At 39.2% G+C, this 18632-nt stretch overlaps 1 protein-coding gene across 1 annotated transcript in view; it reads right to left on the bottom strand.

Annotated features, from left to right (window-relative positions):
* The window catches only part of ANKIB1 (ankyrin repeat and IBR domain containing 1), a 61873-nt gene extending 43465 nt beyond the window's left edge, over window positions 1-18408 (bottom strand). Inside the window, exon 1 of the mRNA XM_009887908.1 lies at window positions 18140-18408. Within this exon, the coding sequence (XP_009886210.1) occupies window positions 18140-18327 (188 nt within the window). The 5' untranslated portion in view covers window positions 18328-18408. The remainder of the gene's footprint in view (window positions 1-18139) is intronic.
* Window positions 18409-18632: the final 224 nt, after the last annotated feature.

Below are 18632 nucleotides of genomic sequence, written 5' to 3'. Positions count from 1 at the left end.
CCTGAAGGCAGGCACTGCCTAAATACAAAATCAGACCACATTGCTCTCGGTGAACAGTGGAGAGCAGAAGAACTCGGTAATCAAAGTGACAAAAGATAGTGTTATTTACCTCAGTTATTGCCTTATGTTACCATTATAAGTCTAAATGCCACTTCCCCTTTCCCTTGTCCCCAAATACATCCCACCAGGTGCTACATCATAGTCCTTCCTCTCTCTCAGTAGTTCTCTCATTCATCTCTCATCTCATAGTTTTGTTCAGGACAAAGAATAACCCTGAAACTATTTTATTAATAAAGAAAGAGGGTCTACAAATTGGGTGTGGAATTTCCCTTCGGAAACTACTGGAAACAGACTGGACAAATATTTCAGTAGAAAAATTTAGCCACAGTTGATCTGGTCCTGCGGTGGAAGGATGTCTTGATGACAGCCATGTGGTCAGCCGGTTTTCTGTCCTTTCTTCCCTCTGAAAAATCTCCGAGCAGTTTGAGTTCAAAAAGAAACATTACTAAAATACTGTTCTTTTAAAGAAGCGGTAACAAAGTTTTCAGAGGAAAAGATAAAAACAAAACAGTTTCCTCAATGTTGCCCTATTTTGGCAGCAAAAATGTTCCTTAGAGAAATCTTTCATTCCATGATAGCTGAACATGATAGATGCATTTGTTAGGAAATATGATAATGCCAAACTTGAGATTAAAGATGTTGCCAAAAAAGTTCTAGCACATTTTGTTTACTTGGTTTTTGGGTTTGTTTTTTTTGTTTGTTTTGTTTTGAGAGGAAAGGGATTTAGCAACACAGGCAAAATGCTTCACAGCCAGTTACATGAAATGATAAGACCAACTGAAGTATCAAACATTATCCAAAATGAATTTGCCTGTTTGAATTAGCTTTATATAGTATGAAACTAGAGACAGAAAGAAAGGAGGAGAAGGAAGGTGGGAAAGAACAGAAAGACAGAAAGAGGGGAAGGAAAGTGAGGAGGCGAAGGAGAGGGAGGAGGGAAAGGAGAGGGAGGGAGGGGAGGGAGGAAGGGAGGAAGGGAGAAAGGGAGAAAGGAAGGAAGAAGGAAAAGATAACTTATTGAGGGACAAGGAGATGAATTCTATAGAGGCACTTAGGTATGAGAATGCTAGATGCCTTAGATATGAGATTTTGCAGGTACCCACAGCAAAATCTGGATATAGAAAATACAAGGCTAAATCTAAGTCACCTTGATCTCTGTGAGATCTAACTTTGGAGAGTCACTAAAATCTGAGTTTCTCTACTTTTACAATAAAATCTGTTTTACAATACACCACTATCTTTTCTTCTGTTAACACCTTTTTACAATTTCTTTTGTTATATTTTTACTTCAAGTAAAGGCCACCTCAACTTAGCCTTCAATGCATTTGTAAACTGCAGTATGAACAGAAAAACATAACGCTGTTCATTTTTCAATTCAGAGTCCTTAAGTCAAGATTAAATAAAACCTGCTTTTTAAAAAAAAATATTATCACCCCCTACCCGTGGCATTTATTATCCATGTGTCTCCTCATGTTCCATCCTAAAACCCTTGCATCTTCCTTAATTAAAAAAATAGAGATCATAGCACTAGGAAGAAAGAGGCAGTGGCTAAAGATCGCAAAAGACATCATGCGTGGCTCCTTTTCCAGTAGTTTTTAAAACCAGATAACACTGATTTTCAAGTCGGTAAGCCTAGCTATTTTTTACCTGGTGTATAACACAAAGTTTGTAAAAGTAGCAGACATCTGCTACCTTCAAATTAGCTGTGGAATGAGTAGAGAAGAAAGAGTGACAAAGAAGGGGACAGAGCCCTTCTGCAATCACTACAGTTGACTGCAGTATGGTAGCAAAAGTAGCATCTCTGAATACTGAGGAAGGACAGAGATTAAAAGCTTCAAATGGCACAAAGGCACAGCACCAAGCTCACAGTATGAAATTAACAGAAGCAATTCCGTATTGCAAAGACAGTGGACTTTGTCTTTCACATGAAGTGTCTGAACGTGATTTCCAAGTTTGCACTTAGACTATATAACATGCTAGACAGCTGAACAAATTAGACCTGCATATTTTGGATGTCAGGAGAGTCCTCTGAGTATTCATTAACTACATCTTTTCCTCCCACTTCGGGTAGCTTTATATTCAACATACTGGTTCCTGCTACTTCTCTAACTCAAAACAAAATGTTACTTTAAAATTCAGTGAAGAACTACCTCTGGTTTCTGTATTACCCTGGACCAGGGCTCAAGCTTTTTTAATTGCGAGACCTTCATTGTCTTCTCCCAAACCAGACGAAGTTTCTCTTGTACCTTTAGCTATCTAATCATTATCTTCTAGGCTTGATAATATTATAATGTACCTTTCTGTTTTCAATATTTAGCTCTTTATCATCACTGGAATTCCATGCTGTGGTATTTTAAAGCATGTGATTCGCTCCTGAATCAGGTTACAGTGCATCTGATTTGAGAATAGCGTGTTTTTGTGGTGACCCATAAAAGCCATAAATCAGACACTTCTTCATACAAAACAGTATTTTACACACACACACACAAATGTTCATAATCTCTGCTAACATAACAGCAAGGTTAACTGAGTTGTATCAATTAAAGAGACCATCCTGCCTATATTCATCTCCCCCCCTTTATTTTTTTAAAAAACCTACAATATTTTTCCCAACAACTCTGCCAAAATTTTCTTTAATAATCCCAAGGTATGGGGATTTCATCCCTATTCGACTGACTATATGCTGTAACTTATTAGTTTTCCATTATTAAGACTAAAGTAGGTTTATAGAAAATTCTTTGTAGAAGATGCCAGTGCTGAATGGATACAAATTCTCTCTTTCAGCTCGCGGTAGGTATTTCACCTTATCCTTAACAGTTCAGTGATGAGATGGTTCTGCCCTAGGCTGAAACTCTTTGCGTAAAAGTAGAATTTGAAGGCTGTCAAACCAGTGTCCCTTTTTAAGCCCAAAATTTCTCTCTAAAGGGTTAAAAAATAGTTCAAAAGCTAGCTTTAGCAGTGAGTAACTATTGGTATATTTCTTTTTCCACCATAAAACTAAGGTCTTGGGAAGAAAACAATAAAACTCTTGTTGTAAGAAGTTATGTATATCCTAATCTAAAATCGGAAGTGCTTACGTCCTGCCTGCTTGCAGATTCTCTGCTCTTAAACAAATAGAAAGGTACTTTCCTGTATTAACCAAATGATGAAAAGCTCTAGGAAGGATTTAAATCTTTAAAAGTGTCATTGCGCTGTTTTGCTATCGCTTCATAACACAGAGAATATCCCTACTCAAGTAAGTGTATGAGCAAGGTAGATTTTCAACCCCCACAGCAAGAAGTATCAGCAGATTATTTTTTTCCAAGAGATAAATCCAAGATCCTTCCCTAGAAGGCTATTCCACTGCCTAAGCTCAACATTTGCCCTTCTGTCAGTCATCTGCTAAAAAATTGTCCAACCATTTCTAAATATGTTGAAAACTTCAGTAAGAAGCACAGGCAAATTTCTGAGAACAATTTTGTGGCGTTTGTAAAGAACGCTATTGGGCTTGGGGAAAAATTAGTTTTGATTGCTTGTTCTCCTTGCTCGTCACTCAACATCTGTGCCTCATAAATGGGTGTGACAAACACCAGAGCTGCCAAAGGCAACCAGCAACTCACTCTGGACACAGAAATGGGCTTCAAAGTGCCACAGTATTCCCTCTTTTTCTCTCCATAATCTCTTCCAAAAGGCAAAGGATCAGCTCTTCAGTCTAAGGGGAAGTCAAGCCAAGACTGCAAAGCCCAGCTGAACCCATGAGTTTTAAGTTCAGAGAACATGACTAATGTCCAAAAAAGGGTAAATGAATACATTTTACATCCACAAATTCATTATTCGGCAGGGCTCCATTTTTACCAGTGGTATTTGGTGCATAAGCAATGCTGTAGACCCCTGCAATTTGCCTCACTTCAGAGGTACAAAAAGCTATATTTTGCCTGGAAATGTACTGGTAGAATGCAAATATGCATTGCCTATAGGAAAAAGCACTTAATCACAAGGCAGCCAGACTTTACTCTACTTGCAGCTTCCAGATTTTGCTTCAAGCTGTAGCTCTTTGCAGAATCCAAACTTGAGGTGACAAAAGCATGAAAAAAGTGACAAAAAAGAAAGGGCTGTAACATTCACACCTACTACTATCTGTATTTGCAGAAAAGCAGCAAGAGACTCAAGATCACAAGCTTGTGAACTTGAATAAACAACTGGCACATTCCCTCATTCTGGGAAACTAACATCAACACAACCAATTCTTCAAGTTTTAATAAAATCTTTCATGTTTGGAGCATGAAAACCTCCATATTTACAGTCTCTTTGCCTCTCTAAACAAATGCTATATATTGATAGATACATATATGTATACACACGTATGCATATAAAAACATATGAAAATGTACCTATGTACAGAAAAATAAAAACAAAATAAAAAATAGTGCAAAATGAAATTATAAAGGTAGTTCTGACAGCTGGAGACTAAAGCAAGTATGAACCTGCTCAAGGACAGTGAAACTTACTGATTTTTGCATGCAAAGCACTTACACGTACTATAGAAACTACACAGCAAATTGTACTGTTGCTTTAAGTAAGACAAGTAAGTTACTAGAAAAAGGTAAGCTGCAGCAACAAGGTAAACTGATCTGCACAGGGTTCCCTTTCAAACCATCCCCTCTGGTCCTTGGGTTAGACAGCCCTTCTAAGTCCAGCTTGCTATTAAAAAAGTTACACTGCAACCTCCAGTGCAGGCATAAACCTAAAGCTCGTAGCTTTCTGAGCATTAAGAGAAGTATGGGTAAGCCATGAGTTACCACAACACACAGAATAGCGAAGCCCTGTTACCCAGCAATTTAAAACTCATATGCAATTAATTAATTCATACAATTATTGAATCATTCAGCTTCCAACACAGTAGGTCAATACTGATGCATTAAACATTGAATAATCATGGTTATTTCATTAACTCAGAGTTCTTTTTCCCCCCAAATGTACTATAACGAAACAACCACAGTGTACTAGGAAGCACTGGAAGGAATATTTTTAGTCATTACTGACAGCTGTGTGAGCTGGTTTAAATAATTTTGTGAAAATTACTATTATCTTCCTTACGTTGAAAGCCACATCTAGTAAAAGTAAGTATTGATATTTTTATTCATTATGTAGTGCTAGAAAATTCTTTATTAGTACTTACACTTTCTTCTCTGTTTCATTAAGATTCTTAAGCTTCTCTTACAGCCCAGGAATCTCCTGCATGCAGCAAAAAAACGGGCAGAAGACAGCAACTATTTCTCTTCTAAGATAAAGAATCTGCTGACAGATCATTAACCATTTATCAAAGGAAAAATACAAACTATTACCCTGACTTTGTAAGCCTTAAATTCATCTGCCTCCTTGCCTAAGAACTGTCACTAACACTACCAGAACTCCCATAAACACTAGTAATAACCTGCTATAGTGAGAAGTGAGGTTTTACCAGTGATTATTTGGGCTAACAGCAAAGGAAGCATATGAGAGGCCACCAATGATACCATCTCCACTGCTGACGGAAGTCTGTGAAGAACTAATTCTTCCTTCCAAAATTTGAAGTCTTCACAGACATTTCAAGCTCCCTTACGTCAAGTACTCCACTCTGGCCTCCAAAGCTGTATTTTTCCTAAAGTGAAATGCCTCCCATTTGTTCCCATCCATATGACTCCTACTAAGTACAGCACATCTGGCAAAATGGGTTAAATCCATTTCCTGAGTACTCAAACAATTTCTGCATTTTCAGAGAAAACCACCGCTTTGTGAATGAAGTCCAGACGATGGCACATATGACTCATGTCATTTACTTAGAGCAATCTAAAGGCTCAAATGCAAATCTTTGACTCTGACAACATACGGTCTTCTGGGCCTATTTCACTTACGGACTTAATGTAATGTTCAGTACAAAAACTCTGCCTACAACACAAGCACTGACTTCACTCTCTCCTAAACTGTCTCTAAAAAGCCTTACAATGTTTTTCACTGTATTGCTGTCACTTCACCTATGGTTTCCCCAAATAGTTTGTTTCCAAAAGACTACTAAAGTGATTAAAGGTAGGTCAGCACCTGGGTCTGAGTTCCAGTTCTGGGCTGACTCATGTTAACACAGTAGCCCATCACCTAAAGACATCTGAGAAAGGTGTTATACAAATATACATCAATAAAGAACTTGCTATTCTCTTCACTAAAAATATGCAAATAGGTTGAAAAGTTTCTTTTCTTTAATGGTTTTGCGTCAGCTAATATCATTAAGTATGACCTTCTGTAAAGATAGTAATCTTTGGCCTGGTACAACACAAAAAAACTAAGATGGACAATGTGCAGGAGTGGCAAAGGGATACAACTGAACTGTGGAGCACAGATCCAAAGATAGAGTACGCTAAAAGTGAGGAACACAAAACTTGGTTAATCCTTACATTTGTTATACTGAGGGCCAAAAAAATCACGCTTCCTATGCCTGCTAGGAGGAACAGCAGCATCCATCCACAGAATTAAACCATTTCTGATGCAAAGAAGTATCAACAACACCCCTAAGTTATCCTTAACCAGAAAACTATTATATTTATTTATGAGCGACTTGTGCTTGGCCTTCCCTTGGACAGTCAGTAATACTGTTTCCATAATCCCATGCCACTTCTGGCTTTTATTTCAATATTCTGAGTGAGATTTCAAAAGAAAAAGAGCCGAGTGCCAAATTAGAAGCGGCTTCCACTGGAGCTGGCTGCTTACCAGCAGCTTTTGTGACTAAATGTCTTCTGTAATGCAAAATCTGTGTGATTTTCATCTCTGTCCCTTTCTTGTATACATTTCTTTACAGTTAGAACCAATTCTCGAACTTAGGTGTCATCTTTCCACCCTTCTCTCCAAACCCCTCATTTGAACACAGTTTGTTCCAAAAAGACTATCCACACTTAATTCTCCTCTCAGATAACTGTCAGACTATTATGTTTAGATTGGTTTCAAACGAATCTCTGATGAAATAATAAGCATGAAACTACCAGCGAGTGGGTTTACCTTCACCATTTAAACATACAGCTTTGTATTCCTGTGCAGGGACCATTATCTACATATCAGCTTGTAAATCACCTAGCAGTGTATGACATCTAGTGTTGATATTATTTATATAGCAATAATGATGAAATTACACAGCAAATACTAACAGGATCTGCATTGTTTCTATTCTATTTCTTAAAACCTATGAACGTATTATGGAGATTGTCTCATCTTTCTCTATCCCTCCCTCCAGAAAAATCCTTCCAATCTGTATGTTGCTCGATCCTTAATTACACTAATTTTTATTTTCCTCAAATGTCTCAAGGAAGTAATTTCATTACATCTGAATTGAAAAAATTTACAAATTTAAAAAATCAAATAATCCACAGTCTATATTTTGGCCAAAAGGAAAACTGGGTTCATATACGATGTCACCAAATATTTTAGTTGGATATTGCATTTAGCTATATAAGTTAATTAATTATTTCTGATAAATTTACTTCTGTTTATGAGAAACTGCAAGTCTCTTAGTCATTATTCCGGTAACTACTGAGCCAACAGATCTCTCCGGTAAGGAAGCCACGTGAGCCTCTAACCCCAGGGTGAAGTTAAGCCATTTGACACAATGATTCAGCAGTTACCAATCAACTCGACAGAGTAACGAACTCTACCTGGTAACAAAATTAGTTGAAATAAAGATTCAGTTATCCTGGCTGGTAAGGACAGACGCTGTACTCCTCTACAACCCAAATATCATTTTACTTTGCCTGTGGTAAAACAATCACAGGGTTCTACTAAGGAGAACAGACAATGCAGAATAAGAAATCTTTAAAAGTCACTAACAAAGCGACCTTATTCTGCACTTATCTGATTTCCAAGGAAAGAAAAATAAGAACAAAGTGGGGAATAGATGATCATTTCAGTAAGAACACTTGAACAGTGTCTAAACATGTGCAGGGAAGAGCACTGCAACCTAAGGTTCCCACTTTTCTAAAGGGTGCAGAACTCCTAGTAGCAAGGAGAAGCAATAACTCAAGATGCCCAACAATGGCACCTGTAACTGGAGAGCAAGACTGCGTAGTGACCAACGAACTCTGTACGCATCACATATATTCAACCTATTAAGGTTAAAATAATCAGAAATCAGAGAGAAAAAGGTCAGCTTTAAGAGCTGAAAACAGTAGGTGACTGGCATTTGAGCTTTGCTTGTAGGTCAGACTTTGTAGGTCGACTACTCTTAAGGTAAGGCCTACCCATTGTTTTGTATTTTGTGGGGAAGATGTGAGGAGCACCAGGGAAGCCACCTTGGGAGGCCACACATCTAGTGAGTGACAACTGCTTTTAAAAGAGATTTTGAGCCTTAGCGAAAAAACCCCAAGGGTGTAAGTCAGATAAGCGTTTGAGTTTTTCAGCCTGCCTTAGCTGTACTGTAAAAGACAGTGCTCAACTGGGTGAGAGCCTTAGAGAAACCCAGCAAACTGCTGCTGCTGCTCCATGACTGCAGTTGCTCCCCTCTGTGTTACATCTTTGGCAGTTTTTTCCAGTGACGATTCAGTGCAAGAAATTACTCAGTTTTAAAGGCTTCCTAATTTTATCATTCCTCCATCCTCTTGACTGCTCTTGAGACTGGGTAGCATGAAATGAACTTATAAACGACTATTTTATAGCATCCAGTCACATGCTCAGCTACTGGAGTCATGGGCATTTCAATTCACTCAGACCTCTTGCTTCTTTATAAACACTCCCACAAATCCTGGTCAGACCATGTTCTTCATATATTATTCTCCTACATCAGATCAAAAACTCCTTTCAATATTTCATATTGAATAAGCATTTAGTAGGTGACCAAGCCTCATAACCATATAAAATAATTAATCTGAGAAGGGTCTTACAGAGCCAAAACCTGGGTATTTTTCAGCAGCTGAGCAGAATGACAACAAAACATTCAGATGAACACCAGTGTTCACGCTTGGATGGATCCAAACATTGCACTAATCATTCACAGCAGACCATAAAAGTGAAACATTTAACACTATATCACAAGCAGTTTTCTCCCACAAGTAGCATTCATGCCTGATACTGTAAAACTGTGAAATGTTCAATTTACGGCTTTGCAGGTGCTTACTATTCAATTTTACCTGATAGCATATTCTAGGATGAGATTAATCTTTTCAGCTCTGGAGATCTACAATGCAGACAACTACAGTTGATGCAGTCCTCTTAGATTCCCTTTACAATCAATGGAAAGAAACAGGCACTTCTGGCACACAATTACTTTAAAATATTTTAGGGTCAACTTCACAATAAAACTAATTGTGCTGTCGCCTTCGCTAATTATTCTGACTAGATCTATTACCTAGGTCTACACTGACTATAAAGGGAGTCTACCATGAATAATTCCAATGCAGACATACTTACCTTTATGAACAAAATTAATCTTAAATAAAATTATATTCTAAATATTCAATTTACCTGTGTAATAACTGATAATTAAAAAGGAGCTTGCTTTTTGTTCTAAAGAGAATAATCTAGACAATGACATTTTAATATATTATTCAGGATTTTCTAATATATTATTCGGATGAAATATTATAATATATTGTAAAACAGGACAGAATTATTTTGTTGTCTTAGAGAAAGGGAAAATAGTTAGGTGGATATCTTTTATACTAAAATCAGAGGACAAAACTTTTAAAAAATACTTTTAGGAAAGATGCATACGTAACTACTACACCTTCATAATTTTCTTCCCAAATGAGCTGTAAAATTGCCTGGAAAACACTGAACAAATATAATCATTCAAAGAGTTACCATAAGGAACAAAAAAAAAAAAAAATTAAGACTCCTCCAGGATTTCTGAAGAACTTACTGAAAATATCTATACATTCAATACAAATTTCCCCACACTGGGACCCTGTTGTTCTGGCTGATATATTTTTCTTATTTGCACTTATTAGACAAAGACCTGCTATTAACCTTCTTCTTATTTTTCTTTTGCTCACATTTATATCAGAAGTACAGTTAGGGGAGTAATTTAAAAGGGAACACCAGTCTTACTGGCAAAGCACTGAACAGATTTTTTAGAATTTTGATGAAGAAAGAATATATTTTGTAGCACCTTCCTGAACATTTCAGCATGAATGATTTAGGTCAATTCAAAGTTTAAACATTTGCAGAACTTCTGTCTCAGTCAAAACAGTGGAGAATGAAGTAGCCTGAAGTAGCCTCCTTTTTATTTACATCTCAAAAAAAAAAAAAATCTGAAATTCCATGCAGCTTCAACCTTATCAGCATATAGTCAACTACAGCACCTCTCTAAAGCCAGAAGATCTGCAAAGAAATTAAGAGGGATTCCTCTAATGCTTCTCCTTGACATATATTTTTGCAGCACAGAAATCCCCTAACTTAACTTGAGAGAAGTCTCTTAATCTCTTAACTTGAGAGAAGTCATGTTCTGAAAAACAGTTTACACATATACAATACATCCAAAATGAATTTTCAACATGACTGCAAAAGAAATAAAAACCAGCAAAAACTGACATGGGAAGAGACAAGTGTTGTGACCAATGCAACACTCCCTCTGACATCAACAAATTTTCGATTAAATTCATCCTATATAACTTATAGGAATCTCAATACACTTTCTTTGATTGCATCACAATTGCTTAGACCAGCCCCTGCTGAAACCTCTTAAACAGCCATAAAAACTAGGTAAGACAAGACTGTAGCCTACAACAACCCGAAATTCAAACCACCACTACTTTGTTCTTCTGTCATTCTACCGCAGTGAAAAATATTTCCCAAATTATAGCAATGAAACAAGAAATACTTTCTTTAGCCAGATCCTGGACACATTTACCAATGTTTCTCTCTGGCTAGCTTGGCTATGCCTTCAACGCCAGAGTCCCTTTACTATTATTACTGATAGGCAGGCATCAAGATTGTTTAAAAAAAGCGGTATTCTTTTTTCAGCTTCAGCATTCACCTCGATTTCCAGAATCTTCTGTAACTGGAAACCTTTGTTTTTCCTGTTCTAGAAAAAAAAAAAATCAGCTTCACAAGCCTATCCTGCCTCCCCACAGCCCCGTGTTTCTATCACCTCCTCCTACTCCTCCCTCTTCAGCCCAGGACCAGCAGCAAGTGCTACAAACAATCTGCTTTTGGCTTGAATACTCACAAAGTGCTCAGACGTAACGGTATGAAGCACACAAGGAGGGGAATCTGTCACTGATCCAAAAAGCTTCCCAGCAAAGCTACAACACCGTAAGTCACGCCACAACATATATTGCAAAATGACAGGTTATCGAAGATGTCTTTTTCCCTTTCAACCACAAGTAGTGTGTCCTCGTGATTTCCAGCCACTCCATCTCAGCCACCCTCTTGAAAAGCCTATTCTCTTGCTGCATTTCAGGAGTGGTTCACCAACAGCCAGACCCTTGGGAGCAGTCAGATGGTCTCAAAAGTACTTTAGGATTAGGTGAAAAACGCCTGAGAGTATTGGAGGTGCTTGATCATCTGACGACTGCATTTTCTAAAGAAAACAAACTTCCTGTGTGCTCTTTCTCTGTGATATTTTTGCACCCATTTAGTGAATGAAATTTAAACTATCCTCTTGAATAGGAATCTTCTGTCAAGACCTTCATTCACAGGGAGTCGTGATAATTGTTTTTAGTGGACTAAGACCAATGTGTATGTGTATGTGTACTCAAAATCCATGAGTGATATGTATGTTTATTTTTTGATGTTTCTGAAGTGCTACGTAACTTTTTTCTCCTACTTCCAGAAGTCTTACTTATCACCCACTAGAGACTACCTATTTATTAGCTTGCAGTGAACAGTCTGAGCAGCAACATCATTACGGTTTTGTAACAGAGAGATGACATTTCTGAACTAGAGCTGTTAACAACCAAGGCAAACTTCTCTGAACAGTAGTGCTGAATCTAAGCACCACCAGCAGATGTCTAGAGACTGTAGCAGAAAATCACTGAGTAAATCACGCTGAAATTGTTCCTGCAGTATTTACAATATAATCCAATAAAGCAAACTTGAAATGTTTAGTTCTTTGCTTCCAAAATGGAAAGTAACCTTTTTATGTTTTCTGGGGAGATTTCAAGGCATGTATTTTCTCTTTGTACCTTTCTATTTTTAGCAAAAGGCCTCAGACTGTTAGGGGCTGGCAAAGATGGTAGTCCACGGGAGGCAAGGCTGCTGTTGCTCCATGTCCCCAGGTCCAGCCCGTAGAGAGGCTGGGCTGCGTTCCCAACAGACACACACACACAAACATACACATGGAATACATATATACAGATGTTCCACACTGATGTATGTGGACAGAAACACTCAGCACTCACATGACCACAAACAACACAGGCAGCCTCATTCTGTTCCCCTCTCTCGGGAAGCAGGATGAAAGTCCACTAGTGGGAGAAAATACGCATATAAACAATGTTGATCCCTTCAGTAGCTGGCCTTGGATGCTGTTTATCCCATAACTGGTGCTGGATGACCTGGACCTTCCAGTTACCTTGCACATGTACTGCAGATCCCCAGTAACTTGCCTTAGACACTACCAGTATCTGGCCCCTGGATCCTCTCATCTCCAGTTGCCTCAGACAGGCCTTCTGGCTGACCTGGCGACTTAGGGCTGATTCGAAACATGACTCCCAGGCCACTTATCCTCACTGGCTAGTCCAGCTTGATATTCACTGGCCATTATGTATTGATATATGTACTGACATGCATGCAGACTGGTCTCTCCAGCTGCTGGCACCCCAGACTCAGGGACCCCTCTGTCATAGAATCATAGAATGGTTTAGGTTGGAAGGGACCTTGAAGATCATCAATTTCCAACCTCCCACTAGACCAGGTTGCTCAAAGCCCCATCCAGCCTGGCCTTGAACACCTCCAGGGATGTAGTTTCCACAACTTCTCTGGGCAACCTGTTCCAGTGCCTTACCACCCTCACAGTGAAAAATTTCTTCCTAATATCTAATCTAAATCTACCTTCTTCCAGTTTGAAGCCATTCCCCCTTGTCCTATCAATGGTCATAAGGTCCCTACTTCAGTTGCTGGTACTCGGACCTCCATACACAAACATGCACACAGCAGAATACTGTCACCCCAGAAAATAACTAGAAACAGAGTTTAATGAGAAGATAGGGCAGACTACGGTGATCAGCTGTGGTCAGACAAACATCATGGTCTGACATGTCACCCATTTCCATGTCACCGGCCCCTTTTAGCCCCTGTTCTACTGTCCCAAGCATGTTCCTCCTCAAACCCACCTGTGGTGGGGTGATCTTCACTGGCTGCCTTGTGCCCACCCAGCCACTCTCTCTCTCCCCCTCCTCAACAGGACAGGGGGAGAAAATACAACAAAAAAGCCTGTGAGTTAAGGACACGGAGACAGCTCACCAATTACTGTCACAGGCAAAACAGACTCAACTTTGGGAAATTAATTTAATTTATTGCCACTTAATAACAGAGTAGGATAGTGAGAAATATAAATAAAACTGAAAACACTTTTCCCCCTATTCCCCCTTCTGCCCAGGCTCAGCTGCACTCCTGATTCTTCTACATCCTTCCCCACTGAGCAGCGGTGGATGGGGAACGGGGGTTCATCTCTGCTGCTCCTGCTGCTGTTCGCCTGCTCCAGCATAGGGTCCCACCCACAGGACACAGTCCTTCCAGAACTGCTCCAATGTGGGTCTTTCCCACAGGGCTGCAGTTCTTCAAGAACTGCTCCAGCATGGGTCCTTTCCACAGAGTACAGCCCTTCAGGAACAGACTGCTTCAGCGTGGGTCCTCCATGGGGTCACAGGTCCTGCCAGAAATCCTGCTCCTGTGTGGGTTCCTCTCCACAGACCACAGCTCCTGCCAGGAGCCTGCTCTGGCACGGGTTCTCCATGGGCTGCAGCCTCCTTCGGGGCACATTCACCTTCTCCGGTGTGGGGTCCTCCATGGGCTGCAGTATCTGCTCCACTGTGGACCTCCATGGGCTGCAGGGGGACAATCTGCCTCACCATGGGCTTCACCACAGGCTGCAGGGGAGTCTCTGCTCCAGTGCCTGGAGCATCTCCTTCCCCTCCTTCTTCTCTGGCCTTGGTCTCTGCAGTCCTGTCTCTCACATCTTTTTTCACTCCTTTCTCACAGCTGCTGCACAGCAATTTTACCCTTTCTTAAATATGTTACCACGGATGTGCCACAAGCATCACTGATAGACTCAGTTTTGGAGATGGCTGGAGGTGGTTGTGTCTGCCACGGGGCAGCTCCTGATCTCTTCTCACAGAAGCCACCCCTGCAGCCCCCTGCTACCAAAACCTTGCCACATAAACCCAGTACAACCCCCTTCTGTAGACTCCTCCTGATGGGTGTCACAGCTGAGAGGTGGGGTAGACAGCTCTTCTGTGACAGCCCTGGAGCAGAGGGCTCCTCCCTCTGATGAGCTTCTGGGACCCACCTGCCACTCTGCTTCTGGGCTCTCCTGTGCTCCTGGCGATCAGAGAATCATAGAATAGTCTGGGTTGGAAAGTACCTTCTAAAGGTCATCTAGTCCAACCAACCTGCAGTAAGCAGGGACATCTTCAGCTAGATCAGGCTGCTCGGAGTGCTGTCCAACCTGACCTGGAATGTTTCCAGGGATGGGGCACCTACCACCTCTCTGGGCAACCCGTTCCAGTGTTTCACCATCCCCACTGTAAAAAAAATTTCCTCCTTATATCTAGTCCAAATCTACCCTCTTTTAGTTTAAAACCATTCCTCCTTGTCCTGTTGCAACAGGCCTTGCTAAAAAGTTTGTCCCCATCTTTCTTATAAGCCCCCTTTAAGTACTGAAAGGCCACAATAAGGTCTCCCCGGAGCCTTCTTTTCTCCAGGCTGAACAACCCCAACTCTCTCAGCCTTTCTTCATAAGAGAGGTGTTCCATCCCTCTGATCATTTTTGTGGCCCTCCTCTGGACCTGCTCCAACAGGTCCATGTCTTTCCTGTGCTGATGGATGAGCCCTCCATCACACAACCTCACCCACACTCTAACTAAATAGCCCCACTAACTGGACAGAGAAAATGAGATAGCTGTCAGTTACAGGGAACTGCTGAGTGCTATGTAATAACTTCCGGCAACTTCAAGCAGTGTTTTGAAAATTCCTGTTGGTGCTAATTAGCTGTGACCAGCAATTTTTGGTTTTTAAACATTAAATGCTCTGTTAAAACAAACTGACCTGTCAGGTAAATATTACTTAGGGCTGCAGACCAAACAAAAGTTACATATTAATGGAATGTCTCACTATTTTCCATTTTTTATTTCAACATTTGTAATACACCAAAGCTTTCTATGAGACTCATGAAAAATTATCATAGAAAAAATCCTAGTATTCTAACACACTCTTGCTGAATCTTGTGAAAAGAAAAGAAACCAACAGCAAATTTTCAGATTTTTACAGCTCGATTATATACTAAATCCAGTTTCCGGGCTGTAAATGCTGGATGAAAGGTGCAGCAGCCGTATGACTCAGACACCTGCTGTAAAACAACTGCGCAGTTCAAAACTGTTGAGAAAGTTTTGTTGGTGTATGTTTCTGCCAGTAGACTTCATGCTGGACTATACAAAATTTGTCCAGGTCAGGAATTTTGCTTCAGGACCCTTTCACTCCTTCTCCAGTTTCTTGTTTCTTGACTTCTGAAATCGCTATACCAAGATGTCCCCAAATCCCTTTCACTGCAAGCTCGGTGCCTGTGCTTTCACTGCATCTTCAGACAGTCACCACCAGCCATACATCTGGTAACAGGGAGTTTGTCCCTTTGCCTCAGAATTTGGTAACCACCTTGGCAGATAGGTTATTTCTAAACATCCGAGAATATCTCTCTCAATGTATTCTGTTATGCAAAAGGTGTACTGACAACTGCATCACACTACTCTATTTAGAGAAAATTTCACACAGTGAATTGTAAAACACATCAGTTCATATCCACCTACAACATTACAAATATCAGCCTATAAAGAAAAATTGAATTATATGGTGTACATATAAGTAACATCTACAGTTTGAACTACAAGGTAGTGTAGCTATAGATTCCCAGATATTTAAAATATTTAACGAGGAGATAAATTTAAAATATTATAGTATTATGGACATCTTTTAATTGTAAATATCTCTCAACATATAAAGCTAAAAATTCATTTATTTTTAGCTATTGTACTTCATCAGTAAATCAAAGCGTTCATTTTACTATTCAATTTATTTAATCTCTGTCATACCCAGGACTTTCTGTATCAAAAGGAAGAGGCTTAACTGGAAATCACTTGTGCCCTTTCTACTATCAACTTGGCAAACAGGCACACTGTGAGTTTGATATTTATTCACTCTTACTACTTTGTTTAGATAAAAAGGCTACATTTTTGTGCAGCATGTCTTGTCATGAACATGAGCATGCATTGTCATGAACAAAGGCCTTAGAAAGACAGTAGAAAAATAAATAGTAAAAAAACCCCAGCAAATTACTCCTAGCAATAGTGACTATTCTAACAGTCCAGGCTTTCAGAAGCAGACTCTAGCAAAGAACAGCACCTCAACTATGTTTACTGGCAAAAAAATGTATTGCAAACCTTGGACTCAAACTAGAAAAAAAGAATGATTCTTCTGATTATTTGTTTGCAATGTGTGCAAAATAAAACTGAGTTGTCCTGTGAGATTTTGATACTAAAGGTACCATGCAACTAGTAGTAAAATGTCATTTCTAAATTACCTTTTTTTGTTAACACAAAGCAATTATTTAAGATCTCATCATAATGGTGCAATATGAATTAACTAATAGACTGCTCAGAAGTCAGTAATTATGGTTCCATTTCTTTCCATATATGCATGTTTGCATATGTGCCCTTGTTGTTTCAATGACACTATAGATTCTTAAAGAGATATTGTCTTGAGAGAAATAACCTGAAAATCTCAGAGGAAAAAAAAAAAATCACACAGAGAACATAAATAAAAACTGGATGCTATTTTAAATGAAGTTTCATTAAATTTTTCCTATAATTCAAGAATCGGGAATGGGGGAAGTTTGGGGATGGAACAAAAAGATTCAGTGATGAAATGAAAACATCAATTAAAAATAGAAATAAAGAATACGTGGGAGAGAAGAGAAAAACATTTAGCAAAAATCAAGATAAATTAGAAGTTATAAAGTATAAAAAACTGTTAAGGGAATCCAAAACACTTTGGATTTTATGGTGGGAGGCCAGACAGCTAGTAAAGTTACAGTACATGAGGGACAAAACAAAACTTATGAACACCACAGGCCCATCAGTAGGTATAAACACAGAGATGAAAAGAATATTAACAATAATACTGTTTAGCATATATTTCCATTCTGTTTCCTAATATTAGAAAGAGGATATTTATGAAATTCTCTCTAGCTCACTAGCTACTGAAGAAGAGGTTTAGCAATGTCTACTCAGTACTAGCTTCATGAAATACGAGACCAGAACAGCTTGTACCTGCAATGTCTGGACATGGATAAGATGTTAATCTTTAATTGATCTTAGAGCACCGACAAAAATACAGAAGAATGGAAGTAGCTAACATTAGGGATAGCTGTACATGTTGACCGCGGCAACAATAAACTTACTTATCATGATATTAATGTTCAGTTATTATTCAAAATAAAAAATAAAAGCTGCCTGAATAACACAAGAATAAACATATATTGGAAGTACATACAATCAGTATGGTATCCACTGGTACAGCTTTACAAACAGATTATTTTAAGACAGGAAAACACATCAAGAATAGTGGAACACACACTATTTTCAAGGAACCGTGTGGCATGGGAGTCTTCAGGAAGCAAGCTAAAACTAATGTTACAAGGAAGGAACAAAGATACTAAAAATAAAATCAAAACCTGTTATACCAGTCTGCGATTACAGACCAATTTGCATGTTTCCTATTACTACGTGAACATGTTACAAATTCTGTGTCTGCAACACACACACACATATGCATATATATGTGTACATACATAAGGTACATATAACCAAGCGGACACTCTTGCATTTCTTTGGTCAGTTATTCGCACCCAAGCATAACTTCAAATCATACTCACCCTAGTATACGGTTCATTCCATGCCTAGCAGCATAATGGAGTGGAGTATTGTGCTGGTACGTTTCTCCATAAGAAGTATTTGGGTCAAGAGTTTCTTTTAGTTGAGGGTTGCTCTCATAGATTTGGCAGGCCAAGTTTTCATCTCCATTTATAAGAGCTTTGCGGAACTTGGTGGTTGTATTTCCCATGTTGCTATCCTAGCTATCAATGGCACTTTTTCCTTTCCCCTTCATCCACTTGTTGTACGGTTCTGTAACATGCTTCACAGCCTAAAAAGACAAACAATATTTCAGTTATTCTGTAAAGCACTCGGTCCTAGATGAATTCACCCAGAGATACAGCACTGTAAGCAGGCAAGTGAAGAAGTACATAGGGCCTGTAAACTCTACTCATAAATTGCTGAAGTCCTTCTAGGTAAATACACACAAATTTCCAATTCTTCACAGATTATTTCCCTGAGAAATTGTGCCACATCCCTGTGCAAATATCTTCA

Source organism: Charadrius vociferus, unplaced genomic scaffold (genome assembly GCF_000708025.1).
Source record: "Charadrius vociferus isolate BGI_N301 unplaced genomic scaffold, ASM70802v2 scaffold447, whole genome shotgun sequence".
NCBI lineage: Eukaryota > Metazoa > Chordata > Aves > Charadriiformes > Charadriidae > Charadrius > Charadrius vociferus.
Note: the sequence above shows the minus strand (reverse complement) of the source record. Positions and strands in the feature narration are given on the sequence as shown.